General features: G+C 41.3%; 1 protein-coding gene across 2 annotated transcripts in view; it reads right to left on the bottom strand.

Annotated features, from left to right (window-relative positions):
- Positions 1-1,387: 1,387 nt before the first annotated feature.
- Positions 1,388-22,021, bottom strand: part of vps39 (VPS39 subunit of HOPS complex) — a 45,063-nt gene continuing 24,429 nt past the window's right edge. For both annotated transcript variants that reach the window (XM_076299460.1, XM_076299459.1), the window contains exons 15-24: positions 12,640-12,726; positions 11,341-11,414; positions 10,819-11,035; positions 10,468-10,596; positions 9,417-9,519; positions 9,006-9,051; positions 8,462-8,611; positions 5,713-5,847; positions 5,275-5,366; positions 1,388-2,849 (exon numbers count right to left, since the gene is read on the bottom strand). In XM_076299460.1, the coding sequence (XP_076155575.1) occupies positions 2,768-2,849; positions 5,275-5,366; positions 5,713-5,847; positions 8,462-8,611; positions 9,006-9,051; positions 9,417-9,519; positions 10,468-10,596; positions 10,819-11,035; positions 11,341-11,414; positions 12,640-12,726 (1,115 nt within the window). In that variant the 3' untranslated portion in view covers positions 1,388-2,767. The remainder of the gene's footprint in view (positions 2,850-5,274; positions 5,367-5,712; positions 5,848-8,461; positions 8,612-9,005; positions 9,052-9,416; positions 9,520-10,467; positions 10,597-10,818; positions 11,036-11,340; positions 11,415-12,639; positions 12,727-22,021) is intronic.

Consider the following 22,021-nt stretch of genomic DNA (forward strand, 5'->3'; position numbering starts at 1 on the left):
CTCTTCCAGCTCTCAGGAAAGAACTTTCCCGTCCACATCTGCCCACAGCTGACAGAAAACAGCCCTAATTCATTTGTTTATCACTCTTCAGCATATTTCACTCACACAGCGCCTCCAAGAACAATACACTTGTGGAGACAGGGAAGGGAGGGGATGGATGAGATAATTTGCACTCTTACAAATGTAGTCATTTGTAATCCATTCTCATCACATTGCACATCAACTCAGGTTTAAGTCAGGGTCTTTCGGTAGAGCAAGTCTCGAGTCTCTAATGCAATGACTGATTTCAGGAGAAGACCTAGTCATCCAGTCACTTTGGTGGGCATATCTGTCACATTGGCAAGAAGCTGGAGAAGCAAACCCTGGCCAAGTCACATCGGAGACGGAGTAGCCGTGACGAAAACACTTTTGTGGAGAGCTGGCTGTGGCCTTGATAGTCTGGCTGGCACGGAGTAGCGTGAAAGTCCATTAGAGGATATGTAACCCTCCGCTAATACACCACAGCACTTAGGGCATCAACTCTGGAGAGATGGCACTCAAGGGACTGTACCAAGAAGGGCAAGACGTCATGTGCTCTTGCACTCAACTGCTCAGTCACGCACACACATAGGGGACCACACCAATCAACACCATGCCTCTTACCCCTAACTAACTTAATGTTAAAATGTGTCATATATCTTAGTTTATCTTATTTCATAATTCCATGGTATTCTACAACTTTCACATACAGTGAAAATGGCTCAGTAGTGGATTACTGTGTAAGGCAAGTCAGCGTTTTCCCGGCAGTTCTCTGTAATCAGATCATCTCACCTCTGCACTCTTTCTCTCAGTTATTTAAGCATTTAGCATAGCATTTTCCAGTTGGTAACAAGTGTTTATTTTGGACAACAGTGAGTGATACTACTGTAGCTTAACATTTTATGTGTGGTGGGGTGGTGGTGTCTGGGGCATGTCCCCCTCAAAGTATGATTACAGCCTTGAATCATATGCTCTTGCACTCAACTACTCATGCACATACAGGGACCACACTAGTGACAAACATCACGACTCTTACACCTCATTGAGATTAAATGGGTTAATAAAAAATGCATTAATAAAGTGCACAAATGGGAGATTTCTTTAAATTAAATCATATAAAATATGTTTTGCAATCTGGAATTGCAATCTGGAATTTATAAGATTTATAAAAAAACAATATAACAATAAAAAAAAAAATAACAATAAAATCTGAAAATAACTTTCATACACTGGTGGTTGTTTGATTCTCTATTTTCACTCGTGTTTCTCTGTAAAGTTGGACCTTGATAATTCTCAGTGAAATGGATAGATGTGTCCATCCCGGGTTGATATTCACAACAAGAAGAGAATCTCAAACACACCGTTCATGAAGTGTAAAGATGATGCAAGTTTATTAGCAATTGCCACAGCTTACAACTTCGTTTTAAAAATACAATCTTTTCGCTCAGAGACCATCTCTGTACAAATTGCGGAATTTTGCATGTCTGCGAAACCATGTTAAACAAAAGTAACAGTCAAGATCGAGAAGGGCAAAAAAAACAAAAAACAGATGGACGCAGATGGACAACCAAAGCTAAACAACTGATCACAGGATTAGTATGACAAACCACATCTCCTGATGACAGTACCGTGGTCTGGTGCCCCCTGAGGCCCACCCCCCTTCCCAAACCAACCAATCATTACAGGCGAAACATTCCTGCTTAATCATCAGTTCTATCTAATACCTTCTGTCCCCTTGTGGTGTTAGATCTTGTGTTACAAATAAATACAAAACCATTAAGTTATATTACACACAGGCCTAAAGTGCCATGCTGTTGTGCAGTAGAGTTTACTTTAGCTGCTTGCAGTGTGAGTGTTTCTGCTTGAACACAGCAAAGGCTGTGTAGAACACGAAAGTGTATGCAAACAAACTATACTTCGATAAAGATGGGGGAAAATGTGTGTAAGAAAGTAAAACAAAAAAAAAAAAAGAAAGAAAGAAATGTAAGCAACAGCGGCAGGGCAGGGTCGGGCCTGAGGTGTACTCAGCAGTGCTCTGAGCTCTGGGCCATTCTGAAGGGCCTCTCGCGGTCTCTATTGTGTAGTTGCAGATAAAGCTGTCTGGTGTCAGGTTTCCTGCTTGGCGCTGCTCAGTACAGCCAGACCTAAAGCTATACAAATAGAACACGGAGTCCAAAGCGAATGCTGTCGGCCATCAGCTGAGCTAATAGGGGCTCAGACTAGAAGAACAACAGGCAGAGAGGACAAGATCAGTTGTTTATAAGGTACACACGCTGCGGCGCTTGACAGACAGTGTTAATGTGCAAAACAAGACATGTAGAGTTAAGAACATCCGAGCATACATACACACAGGACAGATGGGGGTGCTTTTGGGTCTGTCGATTTTTCAAGAAGCTCCACAGAGTTAATGTTCTCACTGCATCTGGCAGACCTATTTCCCCTCTTCAAAAGTCAGAATTGGGCTTGCCTGCTTTACCTTTCCAGTTCAGACAAAATTCTGTGCCCAGTCCCCCTCCCCCTCTGCTCATTCCAGCACTGGTCACTGGAAGGCTAACAAAAGGCTTGAGATCCATGTCCTTCAGTTGTCCAGGCATATTTTCATTTACCCACACATGAATGGGTCACTATAAAAGCTTCAGTTTTTCGTGAGATCTGTGCATCCTTCTTAAGTCCACATGGGTCTCTGTGAGGGGCAGAGATGTGGTGCGTCCGTGTCACTGGTGTGCCTGCCTGCCAGGCAACATGGACATCATTGCTCTGTGGGGCACACACTGCGGTCCTTGCAGCAGAAGTAATGCACCACCACACCGTTAGGATACCGGGCAAAGGCACTGTGGATGCAAGTGGGTGAGAGATAGATGAATGTTTAGACAAATATATATATATATATATATATAAAACAATATATACAGAATTGATTACAGAATTGTAAACAATACAGAAGTGTAGTGTGCAGTGGAACACTTCAGTAGCGTGCGAATGGAACGCTTCAGTTACGTGCCCGGTGTAGCCTCCCTGTAAGTCATGTTCTTCTGATACTAAAAGTTTGTTTGTTTGTTTAGTTTAAAGCCATATCAGCAACTAAAGCTATTTTTGATACCAACAGAGCTTTCCGCATGTATGAGTTTGAGAAATAATAAGGCGAGCAGATGAATGGGATTGTGGGATTGCTATAAGCAAATAAGTCGCAAATCCTTTGTGTGCTCAAATGCCCAACAGAAATCCTTGTGAGACTAAACTTTGGTCACATTGAACTTAGATTTTTCTATCTCACCATCTGTTTTTTTTTTTGCCTCTCAAGTGAAATGGGAGAAACTGTCATAACCTTTTCAAAGAGCTGGCCTCACTCTGACCCTTTGTATCTGCTCATGCCAGACTCTCTCAGCCTAGAAAAGCCTTGTCACGGACCACATGACCTTCACCTTGTTTGTAATATGTACGGTCTGTCTCCGACTCCACAGAAAATAAAACGCCCTTGATAACAAGAGATTTTAAAAAGACAACTAATAATAATTTGGTTATTGCCACGGTGTGTGCAAGCACTATCTCCCTATCTACCCATACAATGGAAATGAACACAAAGAATCTGTGCTGCTTTTATACGGCAGTTTTACAATAACACAGATCAACCAAAGCAACAAAGTCTGAAACGTACAAAACTGTTGACAGACTGCAATCATCTACTCAAATGTTTTTGATATCACTTTTTTATTATTATTATACGTCAAACAGATTCTACAAGGTACATCATAAACCACACCTCAAACCATCCTGAGCCCAGTGTTTCCGCTAGATTTTTTTTTTAACAGTGGCGGCAGCCTACTATGCTTATGACAATATTTTGCATCTCCCCTAATTCTGAAGCAGTGGCACCGCTAAATAAAGAGGAAACACTGAGAAGAAAGTTAATGTTTTAAATAGGCTACATCAATACAATATATAATATGTGAAGTGAAACTGGACGGGCCATAATAACCTTTGACTAGTTTTAGGCTACTTATTGTTAAATTGCAATGTGAGCGGCAGCCAGCAGGGGAGGTTACGTTGCAGGATTATTTAAAAAGCAACTGCAACTACATTGTGCGTCTGCCCTGATTCTGATACCGTGGCGGTATTAATTAAACCGTGGGGGTTTAATGCAGTTGCATGTTAGCCTAGAAATCTAGACGCACCCTAGCGGCAGCAAATTACATTACACTACATGCTAGTCTAGCAACTCTCCGTTGGCTTGTGAGCTCGAAAAATTAAACTTCTAGGAGGCCAATCAAATCGTGTATAGAGTCGTTAGGCGGGCTTAACATAATGATTGATGGCAGAGTTGCAACGGTTTGGCTTGAATTCCCTGCTACTTGAAAACAAATAAGATGGATGTTGCTGTTGGCGAACAGTGTGACACGAGTTAAGCTTTTATTAAGTTGGCAAAAGTTTGAACTAGCCAACTAGCTTCGCTGGTGGGAAACGCATGGGACTCATAGCGCTGTCCTATTGCGTGCAGAGGGAATTTGAAAGACAACCGATTATCCCGCCCCTCGGACTGAGTACTGCGAACGGTGAGTGCCCAGACCCTACATTTTAATGTGGGTCTGGCACGTCAGGATAGTTTCATGTTGCAGTCACTTGCCAAATTTTAAGGGCAGCTATGGTTAAACTGCAATCACGGATCTGTTTTCTGACAAAAGGCATAGACTAAAGAGAAAACTGACATTTTGGATTATGATAAAGCAATAAGGTAAGCCAATACAGTGCAGTGTCTGTAAGCAAGGGAGTTCTCAAAGGTGACATACGGGTCCTGACTCTCAGGTTGTTGGTTACAGCTATGGTTCTATTCCTGTTAGTGTAATGATGGCTATGCAACATGTAATTGGAGAATGTTCAGAGCATTCAGGGAATAAAACTAAATGGTATCATATAAATCCTTTATAAACAAGTATTCAATTTAAAGTCAATCAGGAATAAATGGATAAAAGGATAAATGTGCACTATTTTTAGAAAGTTTATATGATGTATTTGTTTTATTTAAACTTAAGCAATGGTTTATTTTTAGGTAGAGGCTTTATATAAGCCTGTTAGGGCTTTCTGCCTCTCCCTGCACTGTTTAACGGTCATTTCTCTGTATTTATGAGATCTTTTCAAATGTGCTAAATAAAATAAAGAAATGAAGAAAGAAATAATTATGCCTGTTGATGCAATGTTGATATTGAGATCATGAATCCTATAAATCACGTCTGACTTGAGCATGCATTTCAAAGTATTTACCTATTCCCAATTTTCTTCTTGCAAACTCTGCAGGTCTTTTCCTCAGTTATTACACATTTCACCTGCTGATGGAAGATCCTCTCCTCCTGCACCTGCATACATAGATAAACACAGACACCCTTTCAACTGCATGCACCCTTTTTAGCTGAATGTCTTTTACACAAAACAATACAAAACTCATAATCATATTCAAAACAATACAAAACTCAATCATTAAATCGGTCAATGTTGAGATCACGATTATTTAACACGATTACCCGATGATTTTGAAAACCTCTTCCATTTTCTAAACTTAAAAAAAAAGATAAAACACAGAGAAAAGATAATATATAAAAGCTACCAATGTAAAACAAAGGTGTGCTCTGGATGACGTTTTCATGATTGTTATAATTGACGATTAATTTGATTAATAGCACGGCCCTAATCCAAAGTGCTTACCCGTAGGAACTCGGCCTGCAGCAGACTCTTGAGCACCTGGTTGTAGCGTTTCATCTGGGCCTTCTCCTCCAGCACGCTCTCCAGAAACACACGGATCTCATTGATCTGGGTGTTTGCTGGGAGCAGGTTGATGGCCTGCACCCATAACAGGGGAGTGACAAAGTGGAGGCATATAGGGTGAGACAAGGTAGACAAAAACAAACGATTGCAGAAAAATGTGACACTGCTTCGCCAGTTAGCACAGGCTGGAGAACACAAACATCCCCAACTCTGTGATGTGCACGGCACAGTTGGTTCTCCTACCCAACAACAGTTCAAAAACCTCATCAACCTCCTCATTGCAGCAGAAATAATTTCATAATGCAGTAATAATGACACCAGCCCAACACATGTAGTGGACACTAGTAGACGCTAGTAGAGCTGTGTGTTCCCCATCCAAATAAGGACTTTGTAAGGGGGGGGGGGGGGGGGGGGGGCAAATGAGGGGGAATGAGTGAGGCATGACAGAGCAACACAAATGAGTGGAAGACCATCTACAGAACAGAGAACAAAGTGGAAAGTCGGGAGGCAGACAGACAGACGACGGAGATGTGAAGAAAAGGAGATGAAACAGGGATGGGGCTGACATAAGGCACTGGGTATGTGTGTGTGTGTGTGTGTGCGCGTTTTTCTGTGTCTGTTACTGTGTGTGTGCGTGTGTATGAGTATATATGCGTGCGTTTTACTGTGTCTGTACATCTAACTGTGTGTGTGTGTGTGTGTGTGTATGTATGTATGTATGTGTGTTTTTATGTGTCTGTTACTGTGTGTGTGTGTGTGTGTGTGTGTGTGTGTGTGTGTATGAGCATATATGTGTGTATGATGTGGTACTGTGTGTGTATTGGGTTGGCGTGTGGGCTGTGCATCAGGCCTGCAGTGTGGCCTGACGTGTGCTGGAGTCCCTGCTGTGGACGGTACTCTGTTGTGGCTCTGCTCTGTTCCGCGCCGCTGGCACTACCCCGGCCCCCGGGCCCTCCGCCAAGGGAAATAAAAGACCAGACACGGTGCGGCAAATAAGGGAAGAGGCGGAGAGAGGAAGGACCCAGGGAAGTCCCACTCTACACACTTCAGACCGCACAGCGCAATGCTTTCATTATTCAACTCAATGAAGTCACAGAGAGCGGGGAGACAATGGCTCTGATTCCATGCTATTGCATCATTCCTAAAAAGCTCTCGACGAAAAAACAAACACTTGTTCTGAAAGTTTGAAAACTCTCGAAAAACTCAAAATCTAAAATCAAGTTAACTAAGGAAAATTTTTAAAAAATATGTGAACCATTTCGTGAAAATAAATTGTATCCATGACTAAAGAGGGGGGGGGGCGGGGGGGGAGTTTTGGCGCCACACAAAGCTCTTCATTCAATATGCACATGGATCCTCCAAACCAGCTTGAAGAAAAAGTCCAGCTTGTAAAATAAGGCATTTTTATGGAGCAAGGGGCATTAAACACTGAACAAGCAATCATAATGTGAGGAAAGGCCCTCCCTTGGGTTCTCTGCAGGCCAAACTTTTGACTATTGACATAACCAACCACAGAGCATAACATGTGTGTGTTGTTTATCCAGAAGACAAATAAAAATATATAGTGACCACCACAAAGCATACGAAGGTTATGATACATCTTGCGAAAAGCTGACTGGTTTGATAAAACATGTTTGTTTCATAGAGAGCTAATTGTAAATGTTTCTAGAAGGCCATATACACTACTGTCTCTGAACATTTAAAATGAAGCTCTGATGTGTCCCTGCTTTTCACGGATATACATCTTTGAGTTTATTATGTGACAATACTTAATATATGATAAGAATATATGATATGTTTGTAAAAATGGTACAATAAGGTTATGTAAATACACTTTGTGCAGAACAAGACTTAAAAGGAACCATATGTAAGAAATGTATTTCAATTAATCATAAAATGACCCTGATATGCCACTAGACATTAAGAAATCATGTTAATTTCAAATACTTATATCACTGACAACTGTAGTCCTGCCAGTATACTGTCATTTAAAAAGTGAAGTTGCAGCCCTCAACTGATGTTGATGTTGTGTTTTGTCATGTCATGTTGTGTTTTGGCATGATGCGCCACCCTCCACCTATCTACTAATCACGTCAGTCATTCAGTCAGTAGTGTTTCGGCATCTGGGTTGGCAACCTCGAGTCAGGGTGTGGGGGAGGGGATACACCGCTCTTCAGTAATTTGAAAGTGATTGCAGTACCAGTTTTGGCCACAATCTTACATATGGTTCCTTTAACAATAATACATTCTTTATGAAAGATTCTTGGGAAATGGTTGACACAGAGGGTAAAATGTCAAGGATGATGTAAACAGGTTTGTTTGTGATTAGATGCCTCCATAAGAGCTGCCCTGGACAACCTCAGGTTTTTAACTGACGGCTATTGCCCCACGATGCGATCGTAAATGGAATATCTGACGACAGGTGGAAATGTGTAAAGTCTCATATTTTCTTTGGCTGTACCTTCATAAACACGCTAAAAATATGGTAGTGAATTTTTGTGCACTCAGTTTGTGTAAGATCCTCTCTTTCCCTGATTAATGCATCATGGTGGATCTGGGTGTGTGATGATCATGCTCTCACCTTGGTGGTGTTTATTCATGGTAGATCTGGGTGTGTGATGATCATGCTCTCACCTTGGTGGTGTTTAACATGGTGGATCATCTGGGTATGTACTGGGCATGCTCTCACCTTGGTGGTGTTCAGCTTGCTGTGGTGCAGCTCCAGAACATGGAGTGCCGCCTGCAGGTTGGTCTGAGGCTCTGACAGCTCCATCTTGATGGGGCCGAGGCAGTGAACGTCTGGAGGGGACAGGTACATGCGCAGCAGGGACAGGTAGACCTGCATAGACAAACACACACACAGGTAAACACATGAAGCGTGACACCGGTTAGGTAGGAAGTGAAAGTATTTTTTATTATGGTGTTTTGTTGTTGTAGCTTGTTCGCTCAATTTGGTGCAGTTAATCCAAATACATTTTTTATTTTGTTAGATATCTCAATATAGTTATTTCAACAGCAACCAATATTGTCATTCAGTCATTATGAAACAATGCCACAATCATACCACATGAATAACATACACTTACAAAACAACAAGAAAAAAAAATTCAAAAGGTTGATAAATAAGTTGTACTTCAGATACTGAATGTCTTAAATAATATAAAATATAAATATAAAAATATAAAATATATAAATTATAAAAAGTGTACAATGCTCCAAGCCACAGTACTCACATCCTTATTCCCGTCTGTTAGCTTGTCGTAATGCTTGTGACAGTATCTGTGGGAAAAGACAAAGGGAGGTATGGACAGGGCAGGGCAAACTTCAGTCACAACAAGAAGAACTTGAATCTATGGTCAGCGTGGCAGATGACCACACAATGACAGCGGCAATGCTGGGTACCGTAATTTTCCAACTTTTAGCTGCGGTTTATACAATGATTTTGCTTCAACTATGAGGTTACCGGTAATACATGGGGGCAGTTAATATGGTATTAATATGGTTTTGTTTTTTTTACTTGCATAAAACACTGTCCTGCGGTTTATACACAATGTGGCTAATACACAGGAAATGACTGTACACTAATGGATGAGGCCTCCTGATGGCAGTGATGGGGGCAGGTTGGAGAGTGCTCGGCTACTTACTCCTCAGCCATGCGCGTGTCGTTCAGGATGTGGACGTAGATGAAGAGGGCCTGTTCGTGCTTGCCCATGCGGCCCAGTAGCAGTGCTCGCTCCTCAAGCAGACCTGACACACACACACAGAACAATTTTAATCTCAGGACCTCTTGCATTATGACACACAACATTTTCATGAACATAATAAATACATTATGCACTGCACATATTTATATGTAATCTATATTACTCTAAACCTCCTTCTGTAAACCAACTGCATACTACTGTCTACACTGCACTATATTCTTGTCCTGCCTATGCACCACCTGTCTATAATTTGCATTTGCATTGCACTTTTGCACTGCTTTTTTGCACTTCTGGTTAGACGCAAACTGCATTTTGTTGGCTTTGTACTTGTACACTGCACAATGACAATAAAGCTGAATCTAATCAAATCTAATCTAATGTGAATCAAAAATATGCTTTTATATGGAAAATATGTATTACTTTAATTAAACCCAGCCATTTTGTTACTAATAATGAATGCCTCATGCTTATCGTGCAGATAATGACAAATAAGAAACTTTAAAGGGAAAAGGAACTCGATGAATGTTAATCGTTATGAGTCCTCTGTTTAGCTGTTTAGTCCACATGACTCTGCTCTGATATGACCATAGACTGCTCCTGAAACACTGCATTTCAGTCATGAACTTACTCATGGACTTGAGCACCCTGAACACTGATGTCATTCACTGCGCATACTGCAACAATAGACAATTTCTTTCTTCTATAATTAATTTAATATATTTGTTTACTATTTTTAATTATTTTTTTATTTTTATTTATATTTATAGGGGGGGGGGGGGGGTATGATGTATGATATGGCACAGTGAGTGCACTAACATATTTCATACTATAGTATGTAGTCCACCACCAGGCTTTTATTTTTTAAGGTCTCTAAGTTAATGTGACCTCTCTGTCCATCATTCACAGCCAACAGCAAACACTAGATAAGCGTGTGAAACTCATTAACAATGGATCTCTGCACTGAGCTACTTAAGGGCCACCCATGACTCACCATCAAAAGGAAAGTCGCTGATGAGTCGTGCAGGCTCGTAGTTGCAGGAAATCTCCAGGAAGTCGAGCAGCTTGTTTCTGAACTCCCCGAGCTGGCCTTCCTCCATCCCTGCTGCTACCGCAGACACTCCTACACACCAGAGGCAGGGGCAAGAGAGAGATGAGAGGATAGAGGATGAGAGCGAGAGAGAGAGAGAGAGAGAGAGAGAGAGAGAGAGAGAGAGAGAGAGAGAGAGAGAGAGAGAGAGAGAGAGAGATCAACAGAAATCAGCAGAGTTAAGAGGTGAGACAATCGGATGAATATTGATAAAAAGGTTCAGGGTCAAGTGTTGAATCTCCTTGGAGCTCTTACCCTCAGGCAGAGAGTTGAGGTACTCCTTCATGAGAGCCTGCACGCGGTCCAGGTATAGCAGGATGAGCACGTTGTGGAACTCGGGGCCTGTCTCCTCCCACACGTGAATGATGTGCTCCAGGTAGGGCACGGCCAGCTCCTTGAAGCCCTCTTTCAGGAAGTTGAGCACTTTGTCTCTGGGCAGTGCCTCCACCTCTGGAAGGTCCTCAGTGAAGATCTGACCCAAGAGCACATGCATGGACAAGTGAGACATGTGTAAACATGTACTACAGCTGTAATTTTGCAGTTAATCTACTGGAGTGATGGTAAAACTAATGAATAAGAACAAAAGGTATTGCGATCATAACTTCACGACAGTGAAATTCAATCATGAGTTATAAAGTTGGGGCTTATATTCTTAAAATAGGAAAACCTCCTGGTAAAATGGAAAATTAGTAGTATATTATGCTTTTGTGATTCTCTCTGCTCTTTGTAGCTCATATCATCACCATGTTCAATGATCTCATTACTTCATTCTTGTACCTTTAGGCCATCCTCGGGGCAGGTTTTCAAAACCCAAGGAGAGAACTCAAAAATGATGCCAATGTTTTCCACCCCTGAAGAAATACACAGTAAAAAATAATTAGGTCAGGCTCATGTGCGGCGTTTTGGGATGAATAAGAAATGCAAGTCTGTTTGTGATGGCTGTGCATATGTGCTCATTGTTGAGGCTGGTGCATCCAAGTTGGCAATGTCATACAGCTTAGAGGCACTACTGCTTTCAAAAACTTTCCCCTTGATCCTTTGCCCAGTGGATCCAGACCCAGATTCACTATACGATATAAGCACTACGAATATTAAACTGTTGTAACAGGCAGGCGACAGGCATGCAGGCCCGAACAACACTATCTAAAGCCTCTGCTCAACTTGACTTTCATAATGCCTCCGGAGGGCCAGAGAAAATAAGGAATGCTTGGATTAAATTTGTATTAAAACTTTTAATAATAGCCAGGCTCACAATTACTGCTGTATACCCACGTGTCAGTGAAGTTTCCTCTAGCTCTAAGCCATACCAAACATAGCTATCCACAACACAAGAGAGCGTATTAGTAGGCTATGCCCTACCAATTCTGATTCTGTGACAGAATCATTTTAACAGCAAACCATCTGCTTGAATTATTAGAGCATGTCTTATGTGCTGGCTTGTTAAGTGGAAATCGTCAATGGCATCACCTAGATTGTTTTTAGTACTGAAAAAACTCTGAAAATCTGCTGGAAGACACTTTTGACTACTATAGACCCATTATTCAAACGTTCCAAATACCGGTCTGGATATTTACAACTTCCTGTTCTCCTTAATAAAATGGTGATACAAATGCTGATTTGGTGCAATATTGGTACCATAGTGTTTCTGACATTTTTGTATGAATTTTTTAAGTATTATAATTATTTATACACTGTAGGGGAGGTTATAATATTTAGGTAAGCTAATACCAAGAAACACTGAGCCAACAACAACAACCTATTCCACAGCATTTAATAGCCATTCAAACAAAATGCCCACACTGGGGAAATAAATAGGCTGAGTGAACGCAGGTCTGAACGCAGAGTTGGCAGAAACGAGGGAGGAACGGAGAGAACTCAAGGTCGTCTGTGTTTATTTGTGGGATACACAGCGTGGTTGTGCGCGGTGTAAACAAACATGACCAGAGGCAGGAGGAAGTGTGAGTCTATGTGTGTGTCTATGTGTGTGTGTGTGTGTGTGTGTGTGTGTGTGTGTGTGTGTGTGTGTGTGTGTGTGTGTGTGTGTGTGTATCTAAAAAGCGTGTGTGCAGATCTCACCCAGTCTCTGTAGGTACTGGACTGTCCTCTCGTGGCCCTTCAGTGGCGAGTTGGCCTTGGTAGACTGGTCCAGCAGGACCTGCAGGGCTGCAGCGCAGAGGATGTTGATGAAGGCAAGAAGAAAAACAGAAGAGAGATAACAGAGTGAGGGGTCAGAGCAAAGGACAGTTGGGTGTTAGAGCTGAACATGGGAACGAGAGGAATCTGGATGACCCCTGTGATGTAATATAAAACGCGGTACTGAGTCAGAGCTTTGTCTTGGCAGCGCCGCTAGTAATCAATGGGCCTACAAGGAGGAAGACAGCAAGTGCATAAGGCAATGGAGGAGATTGGAGCGAGGGGGAGAGAGAGAGAGAGAGAGAGAAAGAGAAAGAGAGAGAGAGAGAGAGAGAGAGAGAGAGAGAGAAAGAGAGAGGGAGAGGGGGTCATCCACAGCTGCCTGCTCCGAGGAGCATGACATCACCCTGGCAGCTGAAGATTACTGAGTAAAACCACTTGCTGTGGACAAGAGCAGGCCGGGCGGAAGCCGCAGCCATGAACACCTGGAACGAGCCCAACACTCTGCTGCTTACGGACCAGAGGGCCACCGTGTGTCAGGACCTGAAAGCAGCTTATTAGCTTTTCTAAAAGGGATAGTTCCGGTCCTTAATTATGATTGGCTGAACTGCGTTCAATGCAATTGTATAATCCAGCACAACCCCACACGCTGACTGCAGTTCGCTACCACAACTTGATACAAAAGTCAGAGTTGCTGCATCTCGATGTTGCATGGCAACCATTCTGATAGAGGAAATACATTTCTTGGTGGAAGAATGATTATCTATGAATAAATCGTTACATTTCTCGCTGTGCCTTTATTTTATGAAATCTTGTAGTGTAGGCCTAGTAACCATTTTAGAAAAGCAATAAGCCACTTGAGAAACAGAGAGCACTGGGCAACTCATTCCACCAACATGGAACCACTGAGGAAAAGAGTCTTCAATTTGACCTAGCGTTTATGGCTGGTCGACACAAATGACGCTCCCAGTTGCATAGGGACCCAACAGAACCACAACTCGGGAACACCATCATGGTGCTGGACCCCCAGCTGCCAAGAGCACTGTGACCATTTGGTCATGATATTGCAGTCTTTCTAGGGACAGACGGAAGAGTTTGGACTGCAGTAGTCGGGGTCTAAGACAGGATCATACACCCGACCTGTAGCTTGCCTCTCCTGCTCTCTCCGCCATACAGACATGGATGCGGTCAGCCCTTATGGTGACACATTCTAGAGCGATTGTCTAGTCAAGTTTATTTATAAGCGCATTTCATTCACACAGGTCATTCAATGTGCTTTACATAAACAAAAGCAAACAGCAATAGCTAATGAAAACATAGAAGGGCAATAGTCAATGAAAGTAAAGAATAAAAAAGAAAACAAAGAAAAAAAAGAAGACATTTTCTGGAATCCTTATCTATGTGGTGTAGCATAATCACAGCAGAACACTCACAAATTACTAAGTTATTTTCAGCCTGCACAGTTGTGTTACGTACAGTCAAGCAACTGAGGTGGCAATAACCTGTTATCCTACACAGAGCCGTTACGGCTACAAGCTCTCTACTGATCCTACATGTTTTCTTTTGAGAAAGCAGAAGATCGGCACTGCCAGAGCAGTAGAGAAAAACACTTTCGTATAAACGTAGCCTAACAGTTAGGCTCATAGACTATATATACAGTCTATGGTTATGCTAATGAAAAAAATGTGGTTCTGGTTACTGCCAAGGTCTAATTTACTAAATATATTACCAAAGATCCTTATACATCAACCTTCTCTGATATTACTGTTCTATGGAGCTATTTATTTGTTTCTGATTGGCCGAGAGACGTTCCATGAGTTGGAATATCCCTGGACATTTCAACTCAGACTCAGCACAGCTATAACTAGATGTACCGCGTAGCGGTACAAAATATGACCGCCGCTCAGTCCTGCACATCCATTCCGCGAAAATAAATCATATTAATGAATTTGTCTCCATCTTCTACTCCATCCCCCACTCTTGAAACTTTTGTGTATGCTTGTTTGGAATGTGTGTTTGCACACATTCCGCACACAAAGTAGCCTACTGGCGCTGCAAAGGTGAATAGATTTGTTTCTGGGCCAAAAAATCTGTAACATTGTTATAAAACCTTTAAAATCTCTAAACAATCACAAGTAGGGCAGTTCATCATAGTCCATCCATTGCAACTGGACTGATGAAAGGTACACCTGTAGGCTACATTGTATTTGGGAAAAGCAGAAGGTAGCAGCATAATGTATTTATTTATTTATTATTAAACTAAAACAATCCCTGTCAGTTCCATGCAGTTTTCAACAGCTATCAAGAAGAGAGGTCATGTCATGGATTTTTGTGAATGTTTCTTCTTCTACATATGCATAGGTTTAGTCATCTAGTTCAAATTATATTCAGCTTTATTGTCAATGCACAAATTAAATACCAGTAGTCTAAAACAAAATGCCGTTTTACCCAGTGGTGCAAATAACTGACATGTCCAAAAGGGCCTTCATGAAATGCGTTGCGAGACTGTTCATACACATTTTAACGGGCAAAGTTGAAGAGCTACTCTCCGTTATTGTTTGTGCAAATAATATGCTGATTCATGTTCCCTTGCATTTTGCAACCATGAGGTCCATGGTTAAGCTCAATCTTTTGACGCAATCTTTTGATTTTCACCCAGCCTAGTCCATGGTAGGCGCCCGATAGAAATATTGTTTAATTTTGCGATTGAGATATCCACGCACTGGCGCCCCCCCTGCGACGTGTTCGCCCCCCGGTTTTAGAGCTATTCTAAATGCAAAAATGCATAGACATTGCATGACAAAACCGTGACTGTTAACAAACTATAAGCTATATAAGGTAGGCCCTATGCTAGGCCTATTACACAACACAAATTGTCACCAGGCTATGCTGGCGACCCAAATAAAATATCCGTTGGAACCAATGGCTTACACCTTACAGTATCAAGCTGCCACCTCTTGGCGAAAAGTTAATAGTTTTGCATATCAGTAGTAATACATTTCACGTAGCTGTGAATCACGGAAAGGGCGAATGAAGTGGACACTTCTAAATGGAACCCAACCCACTGTACAGTAACTCAAGGTCTGTGGCTAAAGCAGCCATAATGAAAGCGTTATCATTGTTTGGATACTTCACACACACGTGTTTTTTAATCGCATAGACTACAACTACCAAGCTGGAATCAAAGCACATCGACTCCCCTCTCACACCCTAAACACGCACTTCGAACAAACAAAAAGCGCCTCAGTCTCACGGAATAGCCATAGGCAAAACTGTATCTGACCGGTGTAACGTTGGTATTAAATCATCCATCGCAAAGAATGATTTTTGTAGCACGTGCAACAAATATGTGTAGGTACAGCCCTGCCCTGAATACATCTCAACGTGCGCTCTAAAACATCTGGTTTAAATGGAGATGTAGATCATCACGGGATCATAGACAGGTTATCTTTCAGGTAGCCTAGGCCTATATATTTTCCATTAAAAAACCATCACGTAGCGAACGTGTTGTGGCTAACTCACTTAGCTCCTGTTAGTAGCCTAGGTTATGGTCATAAGCAAATGAGATGACAGTCGAAAGATACAATTAGTGCTGTTATCGATTTGCTTGGTAGCCTATAAACGCATTTATGGTTTTCTACAAATACATCAATAATCAAATTGGCCTCCATCACTCAACCATGCTAACGGTAACATTATTTTACCTACGTTCTGCTATTGATAGGATTAACGTAGCCTACCTGCAGTAAAAAACAAGCATGTCCGATAAACATTCTCAGATTTATTTCGGCTTCAAGAGGAAATGGGAATTACATTTCATGCAGAAATCATCCTACCCTTAGACGTTCTCTGCGGTAAACTACTGTAGCCTACAGTCTTGTCCTTATAGGAAGCATAGTGTCTTTCTAACCCACTTTAGATTAACTTCCAACAAAATTACGTCTCACTGCAACGATGCGCCATCTAGTGGACAAACGACTACTTATCGCCAATACTGGAAATGCAGCCATGATGATGATGATGACTATTTATTTTGGCTTTCTTTTAATCCTACTGAATTTGTAATTATGTATCAGCCGTTCTAATACCGATAGTATGTGGGTGCCTGTGTGTGTGTGTGCATGTGTATATGTGTGCACCACCATCTACAGGCCAATGAGTGTAGAGTCACTAAATGTACACATAACTTAATTTTTTAGACCCCCCCATGGATGAAATTCTACGAAACTTGGCATACCCCCAGAGAATGTCAGGTTAATCATACACATAAAATTTGGTGCAGTTCTGAACGTCTTTACTGAAGAGAGGGGCGATTAAAGCAGAATGATATTGCATTTTCATTTTTTACCGGGGGGGTGCAAATCACAAATGAGTGATTATGGGCTAAGTTGATGTGGGCCCTTGAGACCAACATACCATAAAAATTTCTTCATCCTCGGTGCCACGGTTCAGGTAGTTATTTAGGAAAAACTGCATTTTTTGGGTTTCGGGGGGCCCAGCGCGGAGGGGGAGTGGCCCCCGGGGACCAAACGAAATTTTTCCGTAAAAGTCTAGTGGGGCTACATACCCACCAAATTTCATGTGCCCCGGTGTTTCGGTGCCCCAGGTATCGTTGACCAAAATTTCAGGAAGTAGATGACGGGAAAAAAAAAAAAAAAAAAAAAAAAAAAAAAACTTTGACAATCCCTATATGACCGCTTCGCTAGCTTCGCTAGCGGCGGTCATAATAAATCACTCCGCGATACAATGCGAAGATTTGACACCAGCTCTCCACTATTTCAAGCAATGGGTTACTCCTTAGCAAACCATAGCGAAACAGTGCTTCACCACACCTGTGGATTAAGCCACACAGTCAACTCAATGTAAGTAAGATAAACGAGGATGCTAATTGTTCTCAGCATTGCCAGCATTATGTATAATATGATTGTCACTTGGAGGAGACTTGTAGCTGCTAGATAACTAACGTTAGCATAATTAGCTAACCGCTGCTAACGTGCTAGCATCGTCACGTCAGGCTGTGCACAGTAGTGTAACATTTATTCACTATACATTAATAAAGTTGAGTGGTTCTGCAATGTAGACTATGTTTCCGTGTTTTTGCAGTACCATGTCCCTTACATGACATGGCCCAGTGTACTTGTAACATGCATGCAGCAAACCTAGATATGAATGTGATTTCAACGTTTCTTTCAAGAAGACATGTAAACCACAAAGACCCGTAACGAGAGGGGTCTGGAATGTTGGTTACCTAGCAACCAAGACGCTGTCTTTTGAAAAGGGAACTATTTGTTGATGCGTAAGAACGATGTCGAAATTAACATTTTTAAACAATAATGGGGTGTTTTCAGATTATTTAGTTTGTGGTAGAATTGTTGTATAAAAGCAATATAGCACTCGTGATCGTGGGATTGGTCATGGATATCCCCACGGCTGTTGTTGCTTGCTACAGCCGAACAACACCCGTGGGAATATCCATGACCAACCCCACTCTCACTCGTGCTATATTGCTTACTTATTCAATCAATTATCGTTACGTCTTGTTATTTTCGATAGCCCACATTCAATAGCCCCCCTGGCAGTTTGTCCATTTTGAAATAGTTTGATAACTGAGGAGATAGACAGTGTTCTTTATCCTTGTTTAGCCTTCATCTGTTTAGGGCCGTGCCAGGCCATTTAGCCTAGCCTAATTATGGTTATGGTTATGGATTTAGCAGACGCCTTTGTCCAAAGCGACATATAAATACAAAACAACATAATAATATTTAAAAATGAACAGGGAACAGATTAAAATGTAGGTCAAATATAGTAAGGAGAATAGTTGTAGTACACAATAATATCAATTCAATCAATAGCCTAATAAAAAAGCAATGTAAAAAAGGTGAAAGGCAATAATAAAACAATAAGGTCAATTCAATCAATAATATAAAAACAATAACATGCTAAGACTACATTAAGGAGAATATCAATAATAAACAATAATGTCAAATTAATTAACAGCCCAATTAAAATAAAACAACATTATATAAACCATAACACATAAGCGCTTAAACAACTAAGTATATGTTGAATAGGAATGTCTTTAGACCCCTCTTAAACGACCCAAAACTACCACAGGAACGGAGAGCACTGGGCAGTTCATTCCACCAACATGGAACCACTGAAGAAAAGAGTCTGGAATTAGACCCAGTTTTCATGACTGGTCGACACAACATACGCTCACCAGAAGACCGCAGTGGGCGGTTGGGGATGTAAGGCTTGATTATTGAATTAAAATAACTAGGAGCAGATCTAGTTAGTGTCCTATAGGCCAAAGTGAGAGATTTAAATTTAATTCTGGCTACTATAGGGCAATAAGCAATTAAGCAATAAGCCTGGAGAGGCCGTAGCTTACACTGATTTTTAAAACAGCTGCTAGACTAATAGACGTTGTTAGGCAAGCGCTAGCAGCTTAACCACAACTAGACACCAGTGTGACGGTACGTTCTTAAGGGTTAACCACAACTAGTCAACCATCGGGGAAAAAACGTTTGATCATCATGAGGTAGCCTAGGTAGTGCTAACCAAAGATTCTAGAGCGCTACGCGTTATGAGCAAGTGTTTCAAAGATCTGTGCAGAGCTCAGATTACAAAGCTGCTTATTTTTGTATTCTTGTTGCAGCGATCAGCGTGCGTGATTGTGATGTCAAGTCAAGTCATTTTTATTTATAAAGCGCATTTAACATGTACTAGTACAATCCAAAGCGCTCCACACACAAGACATTGACACATAAAGACAAACAATGCTGGACGGAGCGGCGTAGTCGCCAGCGTACCCGTGACATCAAGACAAACAAACGTTTGGATTGTAGTTACTGTTGTTCTAGCGATAGATCTGCTTTCTTTCATGTAAACGTTCAGACCATAAACTGTATCAGACACACAAACAACATGTTTTGTCAAGGTAGAGTTGCACTTGCGACAATGGATTTTCAAAATTCGTTAAGGTCACGTGGTTCATGTAAACTTCAAAAAGATCCCGGAGTGGCTCTGGTTTTGTTACTTTGAAACATAACTACGGCTCTAGCCTTTAAGATTCTAGAACACTTTTTGTAACCTAGCAACATATTAGCAACAGTAATTATGGATGTCTGACGTCATCAACAGTGTCCCATTGTGATGTAATGGTGCCACACTATTAAATTATTGCTGCAGAGATTGATCATTCAGTCGGTGCTGATTCAGCAAGGAGTATGTATGGTAGGCAACCTTTTTGTATTTTGCGAACATGGCATCCAAGACAGATATGACTAACATGGTTTTATTAGATCTGCCGTGGGCCTAGATATTACATTATACGCTAATTCATACTTTTTTTTAGGCTAGATTATGTGTAAACATTTATGGTTATGGTGCTTAGCAGACACTTTTATCCAAAGTGACTTACAATGGAATCAATAAACATAAAATTAACAGTTTATAGCGTAGTATAGTCATGGCCTAATTTAAGCTCATAAGATCTCCAGTCAGAGATGTTTTGCAGTTATTCAGTGCACAAATCTGTCAAATAAGTAGGTTAATGAGTAGGTTAAAAGTCCAGGCAGCTTATCTTAAACTGAAATACCTTGGTCCATTCCATTTATCTGCAGCCATACCACAATGGCAAGACAAATAAGTTGATTTGTTGTTTGGTTATTATAGGGACGCAGTTAACAATCCCTGTTGCCAATGTGGAGGAATTCCGCCATGGCAGAACCCTCCACCCGGCCAGAGGCCAGTGGGACATTCACTCGGCGTAAACTGGGTGAAACGGTAGGTTTGGGGTACTAATTTTCTTTATTGTTACTTTTATTGTTACACAGGAAAGGAAAGTCTTCATCAAAGGTCTGAGGGTTTCCCACAGTCATTGAAAACTTGGAAAAGTCATGGAATTGTAAAATCCCATCTAGGTCTGGAGTAACAGAATTCAGTAGCCTAAATTCATTTAAAGTTTTGGAAAAAGTCATGCAATTCCATTTATATTTAGTCATACAAGGGACATAGGTAGGAGGTAGCGTGCCGGTTGCTATGGCGATTGCCAGGTTGACATTATGATAGTGGTAGCTAGGGTGTTGCTAGAGTAGAAGTGCTGGTTGCTATGGTAATCATGTTAGTTGCTATTGATGAGTAGTCATAGTGGCTACTATGCTAAAGTGGTTGATATGACAGATGCTTTGGTAATCATGTTTGTTGCTATGGCGATTGCTATGTTGACATTATAGTAGTGGCTGCTAGGGTGTTGCTAGGGTAATTGAGATGGTTGATAGGGTGTTGCTAGAGTAGACATGGTGGTTCCTATGTTAAATAAAGTGGTTGCTAGGCTGGTTGCTATGGTAATTATGTTAGTTGCTATGAATGTTGCTAGTTTGATATTATGGTAGTGGTTGCTAGGGTAGTTGAGATGGTTGCTAGGGTGTTGCTAGATTAGACATGGTGGTTCCTATGCTAAATAAAGTGGTTGCTAGGCTGGTTGCTATGATAATTATGTTAGTTTCTATGGATGTTGCCAGCTTGACATTATGGGAGTGTTGCTAGGGTAATTATTTACACATTTATTCATTTGGGAGGCACTTTTATCCAAGGTGACATTCAGCAATATAATAACATTTAAGATACGGAGCTATAGCAATACAATAACATTTAAAATACAGTGTAGAGGAGACCATAGCTAGGAAATACCACTGCATCTGTCAATACCAGTTATGGTGGTTACTATGCTAAATAAAATGGTTCCTCATGTAATCATGTTTGTTGCTAGTGGTTCCTAGGATGTTGCTAGGGTATTTTAAAAAAATCTCCTTCACAAAGTTTGAGGCAAAGCTCTGAATGTTTTCAACTATGGTGATACATCTGGTGGGAGAGAAAGCATATTTTATCCAATCTCGTTGTCCGTAGCTGACACTTTTATCCAGAGAGCAGTGGCAGCTGGGAATTGAACCCATATCGTTTCTGTCTACTGCTTGCTAGACCAGCTCCTTAGCCACTATGCTGCCACAGCCCTTGTGGCGTAAAGTAAACAGTTATGTACTTATAGGTTGTGAATGGTTATGGAAAGGTTTTGAAATTTTGTCAGTGAAAATGGGTGGGATCCCTGTTTGAATGCTGTGTCTGATAATCTGTTGTTATCTGTTAACATAAATGTATATAAATATTTGTTTTATTTCATAGCTTTATCTGCGATCGTGGGATTTCTATCTCCGAGATCCCAATTGCCATTTAATGAAGCCAACATATCACAGTTTACACGATCCCCACCTTAATCAGCATCTTCACCGCAAGCATATCCACAATAATCTCAAGGAAAGAAACT

Source organism: Alosa pseudoharengus, unplaced genomic scaffold (genome assembly GCF_046254945.1).
Source record: "Alosa pseudoharengus isolate Yale_2024_CS ecotype anadromous, Long Island Sound unplaced genomic scaffold, YU_APseudo_1.1 YU_APseudo_1.1_scf_22, whole genome shotgun sequence".
Lineage (NCBI taxonomy): Eukaryota > Metazoa > Chordata > Actinopteri > Clupeiformes > Clupeidae > Alosa > Alosa pseudoharengus.